The 22,487-nt window shown below is 41.3% G+C and overlaps 2 protein-coding genes across 6 annotated transcripts in view; one reads left to right on the top strand and one right to left on the bottom strand.

Moving 5' to 3' along the window:
* Positions 1 to 4,189: 4,189 nt before the first annotated feature.
* rec114 (REC114 meiotic recombination protein) lies at positions 4,190 to 13,757 on the top strand. 2 transcript variants are annotated; one of them, XM_024440132.2, is made up of 6 exons: positions 4,190 to 4,446; positions 4,705 to 4,794; positions 11,207 to 11,290; positions 11,856 to 12,047; positions 12,626 to 12,700; positions 13,032 to 13,757. In XM_024440132.2, exons 1-6 carry the CDS (start codon positions 4,357 to 4,359, stop codon positions 13,194 to 13,196), a joined length of 696 nt encoding a protein of 231 aa, XP_024295900.1. In that variant the 5' UTR covers positions 4,190 to 4,356; the 3' UTR covers positions 13,197 to 13,757. The 2 variants fall into 2 exon arrangements, with proteins under 2 accessions (XP_024295900.1, XP_024295901.1); XM_024440133.2 differs by lacking the exons at positions 4,190 to 4,446; positions 4,705 to 4,794 and adding an exon at positions 10,979 to 11,065.
* Positions 13,424 to 22,487, bottom strand: part of LOC112263652 (neuroplastin) — a 42,532-nt gene continuing 33,468 nt past the window's right edge. For 2 of the 4 annotated variants that reach the window (XM_024440128.2, XM_024440130.2), the window contains 3 exons: positions 20,961 to 20,982; positions 14,637 to 14,713; positions 13,424 to 14,501 (listed from right to left, as the gene is read on the bottom strand). In XM_024440128.2, the coding sequence (XP_024295896.2) occupies positions 14,653 to 14,713; positions 20,961 to 20,982 (83 nt within the window). In that variant the 3' untranslated portion in view covers positions 13,424 to 14,501; positions 14,637 to 14,652. Of the gene's footprint in view, positions 14,502 to 14,636; positions 14,714 to 20,960; positions 20,983 to 22,487 lie in introns of those variants that run through there. The other 2 variants (XM_024440129.2, XR_002955526.2) reach the window with 2 other exon arrangements.

Here is a 22,487-nt window from a genome sequence, read left to right as displayed (position 1 = left end):
ATGCAGGTAGATCAGAAAAGCCACATCCCTGACTGGCAGATGAGTGGCAACCCTGATTAGAATCACCTGCTGCTCAACGGTTTTTCCCTACAAATACGGTTTTGAATAAAACATTTTTTACTTACACGCTGAAGAAGACAGCAAGCCGAAACGTCTGTGTACACTATCCCTTATGCAGTAAAAATAATAAATAAACCTAAAAATTAAGTAAGCGTTATGTGACTTTTTCAGTGCAGACCCATCATACCGTTTGTTAGCCTATAGCCTAATGATGTAATGCAGGAAATGTAAAACTTGTATTTGAGGTTTAAAAAGGCTTATGAAGTTTGTAATTTCCTCCTTGAAATTTCAAGACTTGATTTTTCCTTATGAAAAATGTATTAACCCCTACAAAAAAAAACGTAATTTCATTGTAATCCACATATAATTCACATTTCCAGGATTATTTTCCTGATGTAGCAAACATGGCTCAAATTAAGATCCTACATCTGTACACTACACTGACCACGTTCACATGCACACCAATATCCTGTTATTATTCGGGATACTCAAGTATTAATTTTTTTAGTTGACACATAAACATCATATTCCGTTCACAATAACCCGAAAAATCTTGTATGAGAAACTCGGATAAGATGCCTGGGATATGCAGACCTTAGACGGGATACTGAGGCATGTAAACAGCTTATCCCCTTTGCTGTTGTTTTTCTCAGTCTGCACAGGCTCAGTTTCACATATCATGGTGTAGTGTGATGATGTTTACATCTGATTGTCAAACAAATCACTTCAAATAATAATTCTTTATTTTGCTGATACTCCGCACTGGACCTTATAGCCTACTGGCTACTTTCACCCCTAATTTAGACATGTTTCTGCTTATAATTTCCAACATTTGGTAGGCCATATTATAATTTCAGACATTTTGTTCGACATTTGCTATGTCAACTATAGTTAAGATACATGTAGCTTCTCTTCTGTCATAACTTGTTGCCCCAGAAGACTAAATAAAGTAGTGCTCAGCAGAATAATGTCTTACATCGATAGAATGAATGCATTAGTAATCTAGGTAACAATGGTAAAGTTGTCTGTTTTGTTTAGGGACCGGGAAGAAAACTCCAAAACAGTGGAAAGATTGGTCCTGTGCAAAATATCCAAATGTCATCAGTTTGTCCGGTTTTAAAGGAAATGAAAAGCTGAGAAAACCATGAAACAAGTTTCTGATAAGACTTCAGTTCGTCTTGGGTGCATATTTTATGTGGTTGAAAATCAGTTAAAGCTCCTCAGAGGAGGAAGGGGAGGACCATCCTCCTCAGTGAATTTCATCAAAATAAATATAGTGCCTCCTGAGTGGTCTAAGGTCTGTGCCACTAGAGATCCTGGTTTGAGTCCAGGCTCTGTCGCAGCGGGCCGCGACCGGGAGACCCATGGGGCAGTGTACAATTGGCCCAGCGTTGTCTGGGTTAGGGGAGGGTTTGGCCGACAGGGATGTTCTTGGCCCATCGCGCACTAGCGCCTCCTATGACGGGCCGGGCGCAATGCACGCTGACACGGTAGGCCAGGTGTACGGTGTTTCAAATCAAATCAAATTTTATTTGTCACATACACATGGTTAGCAGATGATAATGAGAGTGTAGCGAAATGCTTGTGCTTCTAGTTCCGACAATGCAGTAATAACCAACGAGTAATCTAGCTAACAATTCCAAAACGACTACCTTATACACACAAGTGTAAAGGGATAAAGAATATGTACATAAAGATATATGAATGAGTGATGGTACAGAGCGGAATTGGCAAGATGCAGTAGATGGTATCGAGTACAGTATATACATATGAGATGTGTATGTAAACAAAGTGGCATAGTTTAAAGTGGCTAGTGATACATGTATTACATAAAGATGCAGTAGATGATATAGAGTACAGTATATACGTATACATATGAGATAAATCATGTAGGGTATGTAAACATTATATTAAGTAGCATTGTTTAAAGTGGCTAGTGATATATTTTACATCAATTCCCATCAATTCCCATTATTAAAGTGGCTGGAGTTGAGTCAGTGTGTTGGCAGCAGCCACTCAAAGTTAGTGGTGACTGTTTAACAGTCCTCCGACACATTGGTGCGGCTGGCTTCCGGGTTAAGCAAGCAGTGTGTCAAGAAGCAGTGCGGCTTGGCTGGGTTGTGTTTCAGAGAATGCACGGCTCTCGACCTCCTGAGTCCATACGGGAGTTGCGGTGATGGGACAAGACTTTAACTACCAATTGAATACCACGGAATTGGGGGAAAAAAGGGGGGAAATATATATATATAAAGTGAAACATAAATATATTTTTTTTTGCTAAAACTAGGCCTATACTAAATATATTCACGTCACCAAATAAATAATTAAAACAAACCGTTTTGCAATGAAGGTCTACAGTAGGCTCACCAGCTGAGGGTAGCACCACCATTTTCCGTCCTCCTCTGGGTACATTGACTTAAATACAAAACCAAGGAGGCTCATGGTTCTCACCCCCTTCCATAGACTTACACAGCAATTATGACAACTTCTGGAGGACAACCTATCAGAGTTCTTGCAGCATGAACTGCAATGTTGTCCACCCAATGAAAGGATAAGAGAATACATCTGGTACTAAAAGCATAAGCTACAGCTAGCTAGGACTGCAGTGTATAACATGTGGTGAGTAGTTGACTCAAAGAGAGAGAAAGTCAATAGTTGAACAGTTTTGAAGAAATGTATTTATTTAAAAATGAAGGAAAAGCAAGAGAGAGAGAGAAAGAACTATACATTATTTTTTTAAACTTTCACTTTCATTTAGCTAGCTAGTTTAACCTACTAAAACACCCGGGACCAAACAGAGGAATACTATGTTAGCTATCTGGCTATGGCTATCCAACACTTGAACTCTTCCAAGTCCAAGGTAAGCTTTTGGTTTTATTAAATGATTGCTACTGGGTGTAACTTCTTGCTGACTGTACACTGTACTGCATGATTGTAGCGGGTTTACTAACACGTTAGTTCTAGTAGCTATATTGACTGTGACATTTCTAATGTTGTTAGCTAATATGGTGACAACAATGTAGGCTGTGTGTAGCGGTTAGCAGTTATGATAGGAAGGTTTGGCTTGGAAAGTTTTTTTTGCCTGGTCACAGACAGCTGATGTGTTGTGTACTGAAATCCAGAAGCTAACGGAAAAGGTGGGAGGAGGAAAGTGTGTAGATGCGAGAAGGAATTATACAACGATCAAAATGTTCATGCTGTTTGTATGTGGCTGCTATGAAAGTGAACTGTGTTTGCGTGTCATCAAGGGTGTCCCACGATTCTGTTGATTGACGTTTCTTCAACAGAAGCAAACAGAACGAAACAGGGCTAAATATACTTGAATTTATCCAATAGAAACGATTGTTTCCAACTGGTGGACTAATGATTACACCCTATATCAGCTAGATGCAGGCAAGAGTGTGCAAGGCGGTACTGAATGTGTCACTGTCACCTGTATTAATCACATTTTTCTCTCGACCTGTGCAACTACGTTGTAAACTTTCATTCGTAGGCTAGGTTTTAGCAACCTCATTATTGGTATTGGGAAAATTTGAGGATCATGTAGTGGCCTAAACCTATCGATGTTACATTGAGCTGGGTGAATGGAATATGAATTCCAGTCATCCAATATGCTGTAATAGAAATAAGGCCATGCTCCTAAAAAAATTATTGACCTCCCTCATCTTAAACATCAACAACCACCACTGGTGAAATACTGCTTGTATAACACATAACACATTACATGACATGCTCATTCACATTTTCTAAAGAGAGGCTGAAAGAAATAAATCATATTTCTCCACTCCTGTTCCTGAGACTAAATTAACATTTGTTGTATAATTACACTGCAAGAAATGCATAATTCTGCATGAGTTAATATTATATTTGTGAGAGGTTATTGACCTACAGTCAGTGTCCATATTTCAGTTACTATTCTATATAAATTTAAATGGGGAATATTCTGTTTATTCATGGGTACAGAGATGCACGTGAGCGGGATATCAAAGGTGCATGTAAACACTTTATCCAAGACTTTAAGCGGTGTATGCGCTATGCATACTGTGCGCATGTAAACGTGGTCTCTATTCTAACCCAGCACCACTAACACATCACTAAACGAATCAAAGGTTGGTTAGAGTTGAGTAGGTGCAACTAGTGTGCTAGGCTAGCACAAAAAAAGGCGCACTTCTAGCATCCCCAGCCAGAACCCAGCGCATGCGCGCACACAGAAACCCAATCTACAGGCGTGACTCGTGATTTCTGATATATAGCTCTTCTGAGATATATATATTATTATTAGAATTGTTTTTACAAATGGCAACTGTACATAAATCTATATGGACGTTGAAACGCTTTGGACGTTTTTTGCCTGGGACCAAAGAAGACGGCGGTAATCCATGGAAGGTGACATGAAGTTGTCTAGTCGTGAATTTTGTCCAACGTCTGTGTTGATGATGACGCTAGCTAAAGTTAGCTACCTAATGCCACTTGCTAGATAGGCTAACCAAACGTTGTTTACAAACGTAGGCTAGTTTACTACATTAGTAAATAAAATACTTATAGGCCTACACTTTACATTATGGTTAGTGAATGAACTTGCCTCAGATGTGATATGAATCATCCAGCTGTAGATGTTGAAAATGTGTCTTGAAACTTCTCTAGATGTTTGAGCCCAGTGAAAGCGCGGGTGAATTGGTGCTCACCATTGTGGAATCTGGTCATATGTTGGTGTCCCAAGGCCACGATCTTCTGGTAAGTGAGTTGAGGTCTAACTACATTATATGTCCTTCGATGTCAAATAGTCAAGAAATTCCTGGATGGATCTGAATCTAGTTTTTACCGTCTTTGAGCTGGACTCGTGTAACAGTATAGCTTCCTTCCCTCTATCCTACCTGGGCTCGAACCAGGGACCCTCTGCACACGTAGACAACTGACACCCACGAAGCGTCGTTACCCATCGCGCCACAAAAGCCACAGCCTATGTAGATCAAGGGGAACTCAGAGCTCGATTGAAGTGATGTGACCCGATTGAAGCGCTATTAGCGCGCACCACCGCTAAATAGCTAGCCATTTCACATCGGTTACACCTGCACATTTCACACATGCACATCTCTAGGCCAAATATCAATGTATCCAAATAAGATCAAATACAAATAAAAATTCCCCCAATATATTCAATAACTCATTATCATATACCAAATTATTGCCAAATGTACCCTCCATAGACATAATAACTGTTATTGTCCAACCTGTTGGCCTAATTACACTGACTGTACAAAAAATTAGGAACACCTGCTCTTTCCATGACATACTTACCAGGTGAATCCAGTTGAAAGCTATGAACACTTATTTATGTCACATGTTAAATCCACTTCAATCAGTGTAGGTAAAGGGAAAGAGACAGGTTAAAGAAGGATTTTTAAGCCTTGAGACAATTGAGACATTGATTGTGTGTGTGTGTGTGTGCCATTCAGAGGGTGAATGGGCATGACAAAAGATTGCAGTGTCTTTGAATGGGTTATAGTAGTAGGTGCCAGGTGCACCAGTTTGAGTGTGTCAAGAACTGCAACGTTGCTGGGTTCTTCACGCTCAACAGTTTCCTGTGTGTATCAAGAATGGTCCACCACCCAAAGGACAGCCAGCCAATTTGACACAACTGTGGGAAGCATTAGAGTCAACATGGGCCAGCATCCCTGTGGAATGCTTTCAGTACCTTGCAGAGTCCACGCCCCAAATAAATGAGGCTGTTCTGAGGTTAAAAGGGGGTGCAACTCAATTTTAGGAAGGTTTTAATAATGTTTTGTACACTCAACTTTGTACACTTGTTTTTATTATCAAGGGCTAGTCTAAGCTTAGATCTCCACTATTTGGCTTATAGGCAGATAGCCTAGCTATTGATACAATTGTATGTTTTTGCAACAATGTTGAGAAATTACTTGATTCCAAGTCCTTTGAAACACAGGGAACGAAAACAAGTACTGAACACCAGCTATGTTGCTGTTGTACTTTCTATTTGATTTATTTTACAGGCAAGTCAGTTCAGAAGAAAATCTTATTTTCAATGACAGCCTAGGAACAGTGGGTTAACTGCCTTGTTCAGGGGCAGAAGGACATATTTTTACCTTGTCAGCTTGGGGATTTGATCTTGCAAACTTTCAGTTACAAGTCCAACGCTCTAACCACTAGGCTGCCTGCCACCACTGTTCTGTCTACAGAATAGTGCCTGTGTTAGTGTGCAGTTTATCCTGTGTCTTCTCAAGGTTCACTGCCAGACTCTGTGTGCAGCTGAGAGAAATTGCTGTAGAAACACAAGGGCCATAGCTGCGCTATGCCACATCAAGTGATGGATGGAAAGTGGCTACAGCCATCTTGCTGAGCCAGGGTGCCAGGCAAGGCTACATGCTTATTCAGGTCAGGACACAAAGTGCTCTCTGACAAAAGGGGATAGCGGTCATTGATAGATCGGCGCCCTTAATCGTAACGCTCTTGAGTATCTTTCAATAAAGGGAGTTTACAGTAGTACACGGTGGCTGATGCCAGGGGAGTCCCAACTGAATGATGATGCCATATTAGGATGCACCATGCTGGAGGAGAGAGAGGGTTATTGAGTATAATCATCATCCAGATTACTCCTGATTCTAAGATATGGTTTAATAGGGTCTTTCTCTCAGTATTTGGAGGAAGGAGGGGATTGGGATTATAGAAAATGGAACCTCTCAACCTGACTCAGAAAACGATTGACTATGTCTCAGAATGATTTGACAAGTCTTGTTGAAATTATGTAATGTGATGCCTTCCTGGTATGATCATTTTCAACTAAAAATACAAATTTGATGTAATCCCTTCCGAACATCTCAGCGGAGTAGGAAAATTGAAATCTGTTTTGAATCTGGAAGTACGGAGCTGAAGTGTAATGTTTTATGTAACAGAGCTGAGTAGAGTATCCATCCCTCCATTGTGCTGAAGTCCATTTGAAATGGAGAAACATAACTTGCAGTATCTATATCACTAAGAAGGATATGTTGCTATGGTAAAATGTTATTCCAAATATCCTGTCATAAAGTTAGCATTTCCCTGTGCTCAGGACAAGGTCCAACACATTTTCTATCATTAATAATGTGCAAAACGCAACTACTGTCTCCTGTCAACACAGCAGGTATTATTGACCTATATTTCCCTGGTACATTTCAACGCAAATTCCAATGCTGAAGAAACTACTAAACAGAATAGTGTTTAAATAGATTTGTACTTTAGTTGATGTTAAATAGTTATAAATTGTAAGGTGTCAGATGACATCTGAAAGTATTCAGGAAAGTGTCATTTTTCACTTGGTTAGAAAAGTGCTGATCCATACTTGGAACTAAACTAACACCTGTTTTTATTCATTGTAGCCTAATCATGGAGACATTTCTACTCAACAGACTTTAGCTGTGTTCGAATACCCATACTAACATACTGTATACGACATACTTAATGAGTATTTACTACATACTATATACTATTAGTTCATTTTAGTATACTGTAAACAAACCGTATCGTTTCAGTTGAGCGTACTAGAGCTTCGCCTGTCTACCTGAAGTTGATGCTGTTGCTATGCAACCTCTTGCTAGCTTGTTAGCATAAGAACTGACTAGCTAAACATTTTACGATTTTGGTTGTGTTTGTAAATTCAATTTGGAGTGCCAGAGTGTGCTCTGGGTGTTTGTAAATCCAAATTGTCAGATTGTCCGTTCATATGTTGGGAGCGTTCAGAGCGCACACTGGACGCTCTGGCCGAGGAGTAGGGTTGATCCGAGCGTTCAGCGGCAGTCAAGCACCCAAGCTAACGTTGGCTAGCTACTTCCAGACACAAATGAGACTGAGAGAACACCTCCCTCTGACCATTTTACTTGCCCTAGCAGAGCTGATGATGATGTTTTCATGTTATCTAGAGTGTTGGTGACAGTAACTGCTGCTGGCAACAATATATTTATGCTTTCTTTTGCCGACTTTTACTGACACCGGCCATATTCAACGGGTGTTGAGCATTTGTGAATTCATCAGTTATTCGGCGCGAGATGGCTCTGAAATCGGAGTAGATAGCCAGAATGAACAATGTCCATGCCACTTAGCTAAGAATTATGTAAATTATCAAGTCAATAAACGTTGGGTAATTAGTTAGATAGCAGATAGTTAATAATACTGCCTAGCAAGTTCGATGTATCAGTAGCCAACTAACGTTGGGTACAGTTGAAGTCAGAAGTTTACATACACTTAGGTTGGAGTCATTAAAACTAGTTTTTCAACCACTCCACAAGTTTCTTGTTAACAAACTATAGTTTTGGCAAGTCAGTTAGGACATCTACTTTGTGCATGACACAAGTAATTTTTCCAACAATTGTTTACAGACAGATTATTTCACTTATAATTCACTGTATCACAATTCCAGTAGGTCAGAAGTTTACATACACTGCATTGACCGTGCCTTTAAACACCTTCGAAAATTACAGAAAATTATTTCATGGCTTTAGAAGCTTCTGATAGGCTAATTGACATAATTTGAGTCAATTGGAGGTGTACCTATGGATGTATTTCAAGGCCTACCTTCAAACTCTGCCTCTTTGCTTGACATCATTGGAAAATCAAAAGAAATCAGCCAAGACCTCAGAAAAAAATGGTAGACCTCCGCAAGTCTGGTTCATCCTTGGGAGCAATTTCCAAATGCCTGAAGGTACCATGTTCATCTGTACAAACAATAGTATGCAAGTATAAACACCATGGGACGACACAGCCGTCATTCCGCTCAGGAAGGAAATTATTTCTGTCCCCTAAAGATCAACGAACTTTGGTGCGAGAAGTGCAAATCAATCCCAGAACAACAGCAAAGGACCTTGTGAAGATGCTGGAGGAAACAGGTACAAAAGTATCTATATTCGCAGCAAAACGAATCCTATATCGACATAACCTGAAAGGCCGTTTAGCAAGGAAGAAGCCAGTGCTCCAAAACTGCCATAAAAAAGCCAGACTACGGTTTGCAACTGCACAAGGGGACATAGATTGTAGTTTATGGAGAAATGTCCTCTGGTCTGATGAAACAAAAATAGAACTGTTTGGCCATAATGACCATCATTATGTTTGGAGGAAAAGGGGGGAGGCTTGCAAGCTGAAGAACACCATCCCAACCGTGAAGCACTGTGGTGGCAGCATCATGTTTTGGGGGTGTTTTGTTGCAGAAGGGACTGGTGCACTTCACAAAATGGATGGCATCATAGGGAGAACAATTATGTGGATATATTGAAGCAACGTCAGTCAGGAAGTTAAAGCTTGGTCCCAAATGGACAATGACCCCAAGCACATTTTCAAAGTTGTGACAAAATGTCTTAAGGGCAACAAAGTCAAGGTATTGGAGTGGCCATCACAAAGCCCTGACCTCAATCCTATAGAAAATTTGTGGGCAGAACGTAAAAAGCGTGTGCGTGCAAAGAGGCATACAAACCTGACTCAGTTACACCAGCTCTGTCAGGAAGAATGGGCCAAAATTCACCCAACTCATTGTGGGAAGCTTGTGGAACGCTACCCAAAACGTTTGACTCAAGTTAAACAATGTAAAGGCAATGCTACCAAATACTAATTGAGTGTATGTAAACTTCTGACCCAATGGAATGGCCCTAGCCCTCACCCTCTGATCCAATCGGTCCCAGACGTGCTCAATGGGATTGAGATCCGGGCTCTTCGCTGGCCATGGCAGAACACTGACATTCCTGTCTTGCAGGAAATCACGCACAGAACAAGCAGTATGGCTGGTGGCATTGTCAGTCTGGAGGGTCATGTCAGGATGAGCCTGCAGGAAGGGTATCAAATGAGGGAGAAGGATGTCTTCCCTGTAACGCACAGCGTTGAGATTGCCTGCAATGATAACAAGCTCAGTCCGATGATGCTGTGACACACTGTCCCAGACCATGATAGACCCTCCACTTCCAAATCAATCCGCGAATCCGAACATCACCCCTGGTGAGACAAAACCGCGACTTGTCAGTGAAGAGCACTTTTTGCCAGTCCTGTCTGGTCCAGGGACGGTGGGTTTTTGCCCACAGGCGACATTTTTTCCGGTGATGTCTGGTGATGACCTGCCTTACAACAGGCCTACAAGCCCTCAATCCAGCCTCTGTCAGCCTATTGCGGACAGTCTGAGCACTGATGGAGGGATTGTGTGTTCCTGGTGTAACTCGAGCAGTTGTTGTTGCCATCCTGTACCTGTCCCGTAGGTGTGATGTTCAAATGTACCGATCCTGTGCAGGTGTTGTTACACGTGGTCTGCCACTGCGAGGACGATCAGCTGTGTGTCCTGTCTCCCTGTAGCACAGTCTTAGGTGTCTCACAGTACGGACATTGCAATTTATTGCCCTGGCCACATCTGCAGTCTTCATGCCTCCTTGCAGCATGCCTAAGGCACGTTCACGCAGTTGAGAAGGGACCCTGGGCATCTTTCTTTTGGTGTTTTTCAGAGTCCGTAGAAAGGCCTCTTTAGTGTCCTAAGTTTTCATAACTTGGACCTTAATTGCCTACCGTCTATAAGCTGTTAGTGTCTTAACGTTAACAATCGTTCCACAGGTGCATGTTCATTAATTCTTTATGGTTCATTGAACAAGCATGGGAAACAGTGTTTAAACGCATTATTTTTTATTTGGATTTTTACAAATTATTGTTGAAAGAAAAAGTTTCTTTTTTTGCTGAGTTTATATACTCAATTCACGTCACAAATAGTACGGTTTGAGTATTCGAACACACCTTATGACTCAATCAAAACTAATATTTAGTACAACAACATTCAGCCTCCAACAGCTGGTTGTTTGAGATGGAAGTTATCTTTCCAAAGACATTCTGATGGCATGATGCTGGTCACAGGGTCTGGATGGGTTCCTGAGTCAATAGAGCCCCCTGTAGGCGTACTTATGTCATTTCAGATAATTTGAGATTTGCTCCAGCTCCTGCTAACCAAAAGTAGAGCTGTGATCGCTGCATGCTCCGTCTGATACTATTAAATGTACTTTTTTGTCTCATTGAAGACATGAGGATTAGCTATGTGCCCTATCCCATATGACTTTGATTTTACTACTATGACTTTTGACTGTTGTTTGTTTACAATTGTTAGTCTGTCTGATTGTTGTGATTCTACATTTTTCAGGATGGGTTTTCCTTACTTGATGCTCCAAGCTACCTCAAAGTTCAGCAGAAATCAGATACCCTGCTGTTCCGTCTGACTGTTAAGGTGGGTTGCGAAAGCCTTTATTTGCTTTAAGAAACAACACCAATTTTTAAATAGTAGCTAGCTAAAGTATACAAGAGTCTACATACCAAATTGTATTATTATTCTAGCACCTAGTTTTATATGAAACTTAGGCTAATGTTGACTACAAGGCAACACCGGAATTTTAGTCTGTAATTTCCTCAGCAATTTGTATAGTGGCAGCTTTATTTACCATAGCCAGATTTCACACTGACATGAGCGTGGCAGACCTGATGTTTGGCAGGGGTGGCTGTGCTGAGACAACAGTGTAATTGGTCATTAAATGGCCTGATTTAAGGGGATCTGAGGCCTGACACGATGCATTTTACCAGTCTTGGAACAACTAGCTGGCTGTAAGCAGTGCTTTGGTTGCCCATGTTCTGCCAAGGGCCTGGCTTGTGAGTGATATGTAGGCTAAATAAGTGTTCTAGATAAGTGCCACTGATGAATTGTAAGTGGCGTGTCAAGCTTGTTAAGATTGTCTTAGTAGCATTCGAAGAGGAGATATTGGCTAGCTCTCAAACGAAACAATGCTGTGTATGTGCAGGGGGAGAGCCGTCTGATCAGGATGCAGTTCAGTGGCAGCAGGGCTGAGGCCCTGGAGGAGTGTAGCAGTGCAGTACTCAGACTGAAGGAGTACCTGCCTGTCACCACACAGAGGGGGCCCCCACCACCACCACTCAGCTGCCCCCCAACACCCAATCAGCCCCCTACCAAGACCACTGCACAGAATCAACAGGTACTCAACAACACATACACACTGAAAACATGTAGCTACGTATTGTATCATGAAAGTGTATTTTGGAACATCTGAATTGGAACAGCTCCTGCAATACATTATCTAATTGAAATGAGTGCATTGCATGTTTGTTTTTTTCACCTTTAAAGCTGTTCTTATTTTAAGAATGTTATTCTTCATAATGTATGAGGCAAACTATAGTTGAGGTATTAAAGTTGCTGTTGTTACAGTAAGAATCACCCACTAGATGGTGCTATTTACAGGCATGAAAACAATATAGCTTGTTTAATACTGAATGGCCCTGGAACCAACTAGGTTGATATCGCTTTTATGTATGAATCAATGACAATGTGAAATATGTTCATCCTTAACCTCCCCACACAGAAGGGGGAGAAATTAAACCAACAATAAACCATCACACACATTTGAAAAAGCTGTCAGTGAGGATGAATGAGCCATGATGACTGAGGGAAATCATTCAATAAAGGATGCAGCTATGATGCAGCTTAACCTCCCTTGGTGTGTTGCCCTGTAAAGTCCTGTGGCATTAGTATCATCTCTTTTAACCTTGTCATCAGGCGGGTGCTGGGGAGGCTATGGCTACTGAACCGGAGGTCGTCCAGGGCTCTTTATCCATCAAACGTCTTACCCAGGTAGGTTGGTACTGACACAACACAGTGATTAGATAGATGACTGATGAATGCTGAGGGTGATGATTCATGTAATGATCACTTGATGGAGTTTGACAATCGCGCAAGGTGAATAAATAGTAGCTATTTAACATTACTACTCTCACCCACTGAGCTTGAATGTAACCTACACTTCATGGGGTTGTAGTTATTCCCCGCCACTACTGAAGTGTAGGGTAGGCCAATGAAATAATGAACACCTAACTGACTTGGGAGATTATAGTTAGCCAATATCATGGCTTTAATTGTATACAAAGAAATGAACAGGTCCCTGGTCTATCAATTTTTTTCTCAGCACTTCCTGGGCGAGCATGGTCTGTCCTTGCCCCTGGTGTACCGCCACAGTGCTCTGTCCCGTGGGGAGCTGGAGCCCTTTGTCCGCCTGTGTCTCTTGGACCCCAGCTTCCCTGCCTTGGTGGAGGAGGTGGAGGGGGAGCTGAGGAGAGTGCTCAAGGACTGAGGAGCTGAAGCTCATCAACACAAACAGCAGAGAGAGACAGGTCAACTCCCTACACACGGTACACATGTGGGAGGTGGGTTGTGGAAGAGTTGGGATGTGTTGTTCTTCATGCTGCTGATTATGTAAATGTGTGCTGGAACATAGTGACCATTGTGTTCTAGGAGGATATTTAAACTGGCACAAATGTTGCGGTTTCTAGAAAGGATTTTCGAGGCAAAGAAACAAAATGTATTTTGGAGCCTTTTATTTTCAAAAATGTATTGGTCTCGTATGTTATTGGTCTGATGTTTTATTGTGGCTAGAGATACCATAGCTCCTTCCATTTCCAGCCTAATGTCGGTCCATTTGCACTGCAATACACATGGATACACTGTATTTATAGGACAGGAGTCATGCAGCTACAGCAGTGCATTTTGCTATACCAGCTTCCAAGTGATCCCACAATATTAAAGCTTCACTGAGAAAAACAAACTACCCCCAATATATCTATATATGAATACATATTGCATAGGATAATAGCCATGCTGTACAATTTCAGAAAAATAAAAATGAATGAATTAAGTTGGGAAATATAAAATGTCTTTTTTTCTTCACATACAGTATTTGCTATTGTTTGAACACTCGTACCTCAACATATACAAGACATCCTAAGTTACTCTGAAAAATAAACACTTAATTGTAATTTTATTTATAACTAGATAGATATATAGTAGTCATTTTCTATAATCATTTTCAAGTAAATACTGCCAGACTTTGAATCCCTTGCATCACATTTTCACTATAATGGCTGTTAAGAGTGGACTTTCCTTTCACTAAATCAAACATAGTTTAATGAATCAGCTGTACAAAGTTATTTAAGAATATAACAGTATTTTTCAGTTCAGGACAATTTCATAAAAAAACATAATTCCTTTGGATGCAAAATAGCCACACAGACATGAGGGAAAACAACAAAGTCTATTCTGGGCATCCTATTGCGTAATAATTTGCATGCGTTTTACATGATATGTAATACAAAAAGGATCACCTCTGGTTGGAGGACATGATAAAATGAATAAAAGAGACATCAAACGGCACACAAAAAAAGATGTGCACACCTTTCGTGATGGAATTAGTCATCTCTCCGTCCAGGACTGTTCATGTAAGACTGAATAAGGCATGCTTAAGACAGCCATCTTCTTTTCTGCCAGTGTTACGCTGTTATTGTTTTTTCTCATGAGAGAGAGACGAGATATGCTTCATTAAAAATTGCCTGGAGCTCCCTCCTCAGATACCTTCATGTGGTCAAGATATGCAGTTAGTCATCTGTTAATGAAAATCAGGGGGAGGAAGGAATTAGTATACCCTGTGCACATGATCACATTCCTACAGTATATCACTTAGTTCAATGTTGACTTCCATATGCCTTAGATTCCTTTTTCTAAAGGCCAGAATACTCACTGTAACGAGTAGCTTCTCATTTCATATTCCTCTGGCGCACGTTTTTGTCTTTGTGGTTGTTTGTCGAATTTGTTTTCCTAGTGAAGAAAAACCAAGAGTTTAGTCAGTTCAAGGGGGAAATTATGATATGTACACTACCGTTCAAAAGTTTGGGGTCACTTAGAAATGTCAGTTTTTGAAAGAAAAGCACATTTTTTGTCCATTAAAATAACATCAAATTGATCAGAAATACAGTGTAGACATTGTTAATGTTGTAAATTATTATTGTAGCTGGAAACGGCAGATTCTTTTAATGGAATATCTACATAGGCGTACAGAGGCCCATTATTAGCAACCATCACTCCTGTGTTCCAATGACACGTTGTGTTAGCTAATCCAAGTTTATAATCTAAAAAAGCTATTTAACTTCTTATGGCTGCAGGGGCAGTATTGAGTAGCTTGCATGAAAGGTGCCCAGAGTAAACAGCCTGCTCCTTAGTCCCAGTTCCTAATATATGCATATTATTATTAGTATTGGATAGAAAACACTCTGAAGTTTCTAAAACCGTTTGAATGATGTCTGTGAGTATAACAGAACTCATATGGCAGGCAAAAACCTGAGAAGAAATCCAAACAGGAAGTGAGAAAACTGAGGTTGGTCGATATTCAACCCAGACCCTATTGAATACACAGTGGGATATGGATAAAGTTGCACTTCCTAGGGCTTCCACTCGATGTCAACCGTCTTTAGAAACTTGAATGAGGCTTCTACTGTGTTGTGGAGCCGGATGGGAACTCTTTGAGTCAGTGGTCTGGCAGAGAGCCAGGTCCTGGTCATGCGCATTTCACATGATAGCGACCTGCGTTCCATGGCTTCTCTACAGACATATGAATTCTCCAGTTGGAACTTTATTGAAGTTTTATTATAACAACTTCCTAAAGATTGATTCTATACTTAGTTTGACAAGTTTCTTCGACCTGTAATATAACTTTTGGAAGTTTACGTCCGACGTTCGGATGGACCTGCACAAGTGTTGATTTGTGTACTAAACGTGCTAACAAAAGTAGCTACTTGGACATACAGTGCCTTGCGAAAGTATTCGGCCCCCTTGAACTTTGCGACCTTTTGCCACATTTCAGGCTTCAAACATAAAGATATAAAACTGTATTTTTTTGTGAAGAATCAACAACAAGTGGGACACAATCATGAAGTGGAACAACATTTATTGGATATTTCAAACTTTTTTAACAAATCAAAAACTGAAAAATTGGGCGTGCAAAATTATTCAGCCCCTTTACTTTCAGTGCAGCAAACTCTCTCCAGAAGTTCAGTGAGGATCTCTGAATGATCCAATGTTGACCTAAATGACTAATGATGATAAATACAATCCACCTGTGTGTAATCAAGTCTCCGTATAAATGCACCTGCACTGTGATAGTCTCAGAGGTCCGTTGAAAGCGCAGAGAGCATCATGAAGAACAAGGAACACACCAGGCAGGTCCGAGATACTGCTGTGAAGGAGTTTAAAGCCGGATTTGGATACAAAAAGATTTCCCAAGCTTTAAACATCCCAAGGAGCACTGTGCAAGCGATAATATTGAAATGGAAGGAGTATCAGACCACTGCAAATCTACCAAGACCTGGCCGTCCCTCTAAACTTTCAGCTCATACAAGGAGAAGACTGATCAGAGATGCAGCCAAGAGGCCCATGATCACTCTGGATGAACTGCAGAGATCTACAGCTGAGGTGGGAGACTCTGTCCATAGGACAACAATCAGTCGTATAATGCACAAATCTGGCCTTTATGGAAGAGTGGCAAGAAGAAAGCCATTTCTTAAAGATATCCATAAAAAGTGTTGTTTAAAGTTTGCCACAAGCCACCTGGGAGACACACCAAACATGTGGAAGAAGGTGCTCTGGTCAGATGAAACCAAAATTGAACTTTTTGGCAACAATGCAAAACGTTATGTTTGGCGTAAAAGCAACACAGCTCATCACCCTGACCACACCATCCCCACTGTCAAACATGGTGGTGGCAGCATCATGGTTTGGGCCTGCTTTTCTTCAGCAGGGACAGGGAAGATGGTTAAAATTGATGGGAAGATGGATGGAGCCAAATACAGGACCATTCTGGAAGAAAACCTGATGGAGTCTGCAAAAGACCTGAGACTGGGACGGAGATTTGTCTTCCAACAAGACAATGATCCAAAACATAAAGCAAAATCTACAACGGAATGGTTCAAAAATAAACATATCCAGGTGTTAGAATGGCCAAGTCAAAGTCCAGACCTAAATCCAATCGAGAATCTGTGGAAAGAACTGAAAACTGCTGTTCACAAATGCTCTCCATCCAACCTCACTGAGCACGATCTGTTTTGCAAGGAGGAATGGGAAAAATGTCAGTCTCTCGATGTGCAAAACTGATAGAGACATACCCCAAGCGACTTACAGCTGTAATCACAGCAAAAGGTGGCGCTACAAAGTATTAACTTAAGGGGGCTGAATAATTTTGCACGCCCAATTTTTCAGTTTTTGATTTGTTAAAAAAGTTTGAAATATCCAATAAATGTCGTTCCACTTCATGATTGTGTCCCACTTGTTGTTGATTCTTCACAAAAAAATACAGTTTTATATCTTTATGTTTGAAGCCTGAAATGTGGCAAAAGGTCGCAAAGTTCAAGGGGGCCGAATACTTTCGCAAGGCACTGTATATAATGGACATTATCGAACAAATCAAGCATTTATTGTGGAACTGGGATTCATTCTAGTTCCACAGTGCATTCTGTTTTTGTTTTCGTGAGGTCTTGGCTGATTTCTTTTGATTTTTCCATGATGTCAAGCAAAGAGGCACTGAGTTTGAAGGTAGGCCTTGAAATACACCTCCACTTGACTGAAATGATGTCAATTAGTCTACCAGAAGCTTTTAAAGCCATGACATACGGCTGCTAGAATCCTGACTAGAACCAAAAAAATTGATCATATTACTCCAGTGCTAGCCTCCCTACACTGGCTTCCTGTTAAAGCAAGGGCTGATTTCAAGGTTTTACTGCTAACCTACAAAGCATTACATGGGCTTGCTCCTACCCATCTTTCCGGTTTGGTCCTGCCGTACATACCTACACGTACGCTAGTATTCAGACCCCTTTTTTCCACATTTTGTTACGGTCACAAGACGCAGGCCTCCTAATTGTCCCTAGAATTTCTAAGCAAACAGCTGGAGGCACGGCTTTCTCCTATAGAGCTAAATTTTTATGGAATGGTCTGCCTACCCATGTGAGAGACGCAGACTCGGTCTCAACCTTTAAGTCTTTACTGAAAACTCATCTCTTCAGTGGGTCATATGATTGAGTGTAGTCTGGCCCAGGAGTGTGAAGGTGAACGGAAAGGCTCTGGAGCAACGAACTGCCCTTGCTGTCTCTGCCTGTGCGTATTATGACCATATTAAATAGCAAAGGCTTTGGTGCAGCCAGGGAAATTGAAACTCAATCACAGAGTTCTGACTTCTCCAACCATGCCCATTACAAGATCCTCCTTCATCTCCTTCTATACTTTAATTTCAGCCATGTGTTTATTCGGTCTCTGATTGTAGTCAATATGCCTGCCTGGGGAATTATTTTGTGTTTTCTATGGCAACAACATCTTCCTGATCTTCCTGTCTGGGTTGGCGCCCCCCCTTGGGTTGTGCCGTGGCGGAGATCTTTGTGGGCTATACTCGGCCTTGTCTCAGGATGGTAAGTTGGTGGTTGAAGATATGCCTCTAGTGGTGTGGGGGCTGTGCTTTGGCAAAGTGGGTGGGGTTATATCCTTCCTGTTTGGCCCTGTCCGGGGGTATCATCGGATGGGGCCACAGTGTCTCCTGACCCCTCCTGTCTCAGCCTCCAGTATTTATGCTGCAGTAGTTTGTGTCAGGGGGCTAGGGTCAGTTTGTTATATCTGGAGTACTTCTCCTGTCTTATCTTCTCCTGTTTTCTCTCTTTCTTTCTCTCTCTCTGAGGACCTGAGCCCTAGGACCATGCCTCAGGACTACCTGGCATGATGACTCCTTGCTGTCCCCAGTCCACCTGGCCGTGCTGTTGCTCCTGTTCACCGGACGTGCTACCTGTCCCAGACCTGCTGTTTTCAACTCTCTAGAGACAGTAGGAGCGGTATAGATAGTCTTAATGAACGGGTATGAAATGCCAACTGACATTTACTCCTGAGGTGCTGACTTGCTGCACCCTCGACAACTACTGTGATTAGTATTATTGGACCATGCTGGTCATTTATGAACATTTGAACATCTTGGCCATGTTCGGTTATAATCTCCACCCGGCACAGCCAGAAGAGGACTGGCCACCCCTCATAGCCTGGTTCCTCTCTAGGTTTCTTCCTGGGTTTTGGCCTTTCTAGGGAGTTTTTCCTAGCCACCGTGCTTCTACACCTACATTGCTTGCTGTTTGGGGTTTTAGGCTGGTTTTCTGTACAGCACTTTGAGATATCAGCTGATGTAAGAAGGGCTTTATAAATACATTTGATTTGATAACATCATTTTTTGCAATTTTCCAACTTGTTTAAAGGCACAGTCAACTTAGTATGTAAACTTCTGACCCACTGGAATTGTGATACAGTGAATTGTAAGTGAAATAATCTGTCTGTCAACAATTGTTGGAAAAATTACTTGTCAATGCACAAAGTAGATGTCCTAACCAACTTGCCAAAACTATAGTTTGTTAACAAGACATTTGTGGAGTGGTTGAAAAACAAGTTTTAATGACTCCAACCTAAGTGTATTTAAACTTCTGACTTCACCTGTATATACGGTGCATTCGGAAAGTATTCAGACCCCTTTTTTCCACATGTTGTTACTTTACAGACCTATTGTAAAATGTATTCAATAATTTTTTCCCCTCATCAATCTACACATAATACCCCATAATGACAAAGGAAAAACAGGTTTGTAGAAATTGTTGTAAAACAGAAATACCTTATGTAAATAAGTTTTCAAACCATTTGCTATGAGTCTCGAAATTGAGCTCAGGTGCATCCTGTTTCCATTGATTATCCTTGAGATGTTTCTACAACTTGATTGGAGTCCACCTGTGGTAAATTAAATTGATTGGACATGATTTGGAAAGGCACACACCTGTCTATTTGAGATCCCACAGTGCATGTCAGAGCAAAAACCAAGCCATGAGGTCAAAGGAATTGTCCTTAGAGCTCAGAGCTCAGAGACAGGATTGTGTCTGCACAGATTTGAGAAGGATTAAAAAAAAAAGTAAAAGCATTGAAGGTCCCCAACAACAGCAGTGGCCTCCATCATTTTTAAATTGAAGAAGTTTGGTATCACCAAGATTCTTCCTAGAGGCCAAACTGGGCAACCGGGAGAGAAGGGCCTTGGTCAGGGAGGTGACCAAGAACCCGATGTTCCTCCGGAGATGGGAGAACCTTCCAGAAGGACAGCCATCTCTGCAGCACTCCACCAATCAGGCTTTTATGGTAGAGTGGCCAGATGGAAGCCACTCCTCAGTAAAAATGCACGACAGCTCGCTTGGAGTTTGCTAAGAGGCACCTAAAGGACTCTGACCATGAGAAACAAAATTCTCTGGTCTGATGTTAGATTGAACTCTTTGGCCTGAATGCCAAGCGTCACGTCTGGAGGAAAACTGGCACCATCCCTATGGTGAAACATTGTGGTGGCAGCATTATGCTGTGGGTATGTTTTTCAGTGGCAGGGACTGGGAGACTAGTCAGGATCGAGGGAAAGATGAATGGAGCAAAGTACAGAGAGATCCTTGATGAAAACCTGCTCAGGAACTCAGACTGGGGGCAAAGGTTCACCTTCCAACAGGATAACGACCCTAAGCACACAGCCATGACAACACAGGAGTGGCTTTGGGACAAATCTCTGAATATCCTTGAGTGGCCCAGCCAGAGCCCAGACTTGAACACGATAGAACATCTCTGTAGAGACCTAAAAAATAGCTGTGCAGCAATGCTCCCCATCCAACCTGACAGAGCTTGAGAGGATCTGCAGAGAAGAATGGGAGAAACTCCCCAAATACAGGTGTGCCAAGAAGACTCAAGGCTGTAATCGCTGCCAAAGGTGCTTCTACAATGTACTGAGTAAAGGGTCTGAATACCTATGTGATATTTCAGTTGTTTTCTTTTTATACATTTGCAAAAATGTATAAAAAGCTGTTTTTACTTTGTCATTATGGGGTATTGTGTGTGGTTAAATTTTAGAATAAGGCTGTAATGTAGAAAAATGTGGGGAAAGTCAAGGGGTCTGAATACTTTTCGAATGTACTGTATGTATATTGTTTTTATTGTAGTCTCGAGAGAACAGAATATTTATCATACTTACGTTGGTGCGGCTGGCTCATCATCTTCGTCACAAGGGGAGAGAAGAGGGGAAAGAGCACAAAAACAATGGAATATTAGACAACATGGTCGTCCCTCAGAAGTTTCCAACACACTGCTCCCATATTTTCTTTCAAATGTTGATGTTGATATCTTAACTGTAATTAAATATCAAATGGATTCAATTAAATGATTGTTACATGACTGTAGCAGTTTAAAAGTTAGTCACATCACGTCAGTGTGAACTATTGCAAATTTGCAACTGATGTAAACATTTTCAATGTTCCGGTTTTCTTCAAGTTCCCTTGTGGATCCCGCGGTATGGGTCTTTTGCATGGGTTGTTCCCAAGTTCCAGTTATCATTACTGAATGCCGAAGTTATAGGAATAAAGTGAACTTTTTTTAAGTCTCCAGGTCTGCATTTTTAATTTGACAGAGTCTGACAATAAAAGCTCTTGAGTTGTGAAAGCAGGCTTTACGTGTACATGAATGAGCAAAAAAAAAAATGTTTTAGTGGAATAATGTTTTTAGTGTAGAGTTGAATTACACAGCAGCATGCAGTGTCAGTGGACATCATCGCACGTTAGTGATTAGCTAGTTAGTACAGATAACCACTCTTTCAAGGTGCCACAGTGGCATGTGTTTGACCACACACGAGAAAGAATGGGTCAGTAGGTCAGTATAGTATGCATGGAGAGTGAAAGTGTGTTCAGTAGCATGCAACCAGAGATCTGGGGCACGTAACCATTTCAGAGTAGAAGTGCTGATGTAGGATCAGTTGAGCCTTTTAGATCATAATCCGTAAGATTATATAGAGAGTGGGGACCTGATCCTAGATCAGCACTAAACTATGAGACGCTTTATGAATACGAGCCCAGAAAGCAGCAGCATGCCATTGGCAGTTAAATGGGGGGTATGGTGGTCACAATGTGAGACGGGACAGCATGGCTGCCTGTGAGACAGTCTTGGGGACAGAGGGGGCACGTCTGTTTGTGCGTGCCCAATCCCCACCTTTTCCCACCCTTACACTACCATCTGACTTCACTTACAACTAGCCCCTGGGTGCAGATTTATCCAGTTATCCAAAGATAATGTTTAGAATATGTGATTCAAGTCATTAAATTGCAAACAAACAAAAACCCTGACTTTTACAGTGTGGAGAATATTAAGAGTATAGCCAGGGTAAGATCAATGTATTCAGCAAGTTATTATTGTATGCCAATGGGTTGATATGCTCTGCATTACATTTTTACAGTTTAGTCATTTAGCAGACACACTTATCCAGGGTGACTCAACCTTTGCTTTGGATCACTTGGCAGTGCATTTATCAGTGTTGATACACAATTTAGCCATCATGAAGACAGAATTCATAATGTACACCTACATATAACAAAGCTCTTGGGGATAGAGGATACTAAAAAGAGATTTCAGAGCTGGCTATTAGCACAAGTGATGCAGTGTTCTGCATCTCTGATTCACTTGATATGAATATGGCAGATAATCTACCTTCATCTACTCGTTGGGGGGCAAA

Source organism: Oncorhynchus tshawytscha, linkage group LG12 (assembly GCF_018296145.1).
Source record: "Oncorhynchus tshawytscha isolate Ot180627B linkage group LG12, Otsh_v2.0, whole genome shotgun sequence".
Classification (NCBI taxonomy): Eukaryota; Metazoa; Chordata; class Actinopteri; order Salmoniformes; family Salmonidae; genus Oncorhynchus; species Oncorhynchus tshawytscha.
Note: the sequence above shows the minus strand (reverse complement) of the source record. Positions and strands in the feature narration are given on the sequence as shown.

Excerpts from the sequence above, each read along its gene's own strand:
- rec114 (XM_024440132.2), top strand. The coding sequence starts at position 4,357 with ATGGCAACTGTACATAAATCTATATGGACGTTGAAACGCTTTGGACGT. Across the intron at positions 11,291-11,855 it reads TGTTCCGTCTGACTGTTAAG|GGGGAGAGCCGTCTGATCAG; the intron begins GTGGGTTGCGAA and ends GTGTATGTGCAG. Across the intron at positions 12,701-13,031 it reads CCATCAAACGTCTTACCCAG|CACTTCCTGGGCGAGCATGG; the intron begins GTAGGTTGGTAC and ends TTTTTTTCTCAG.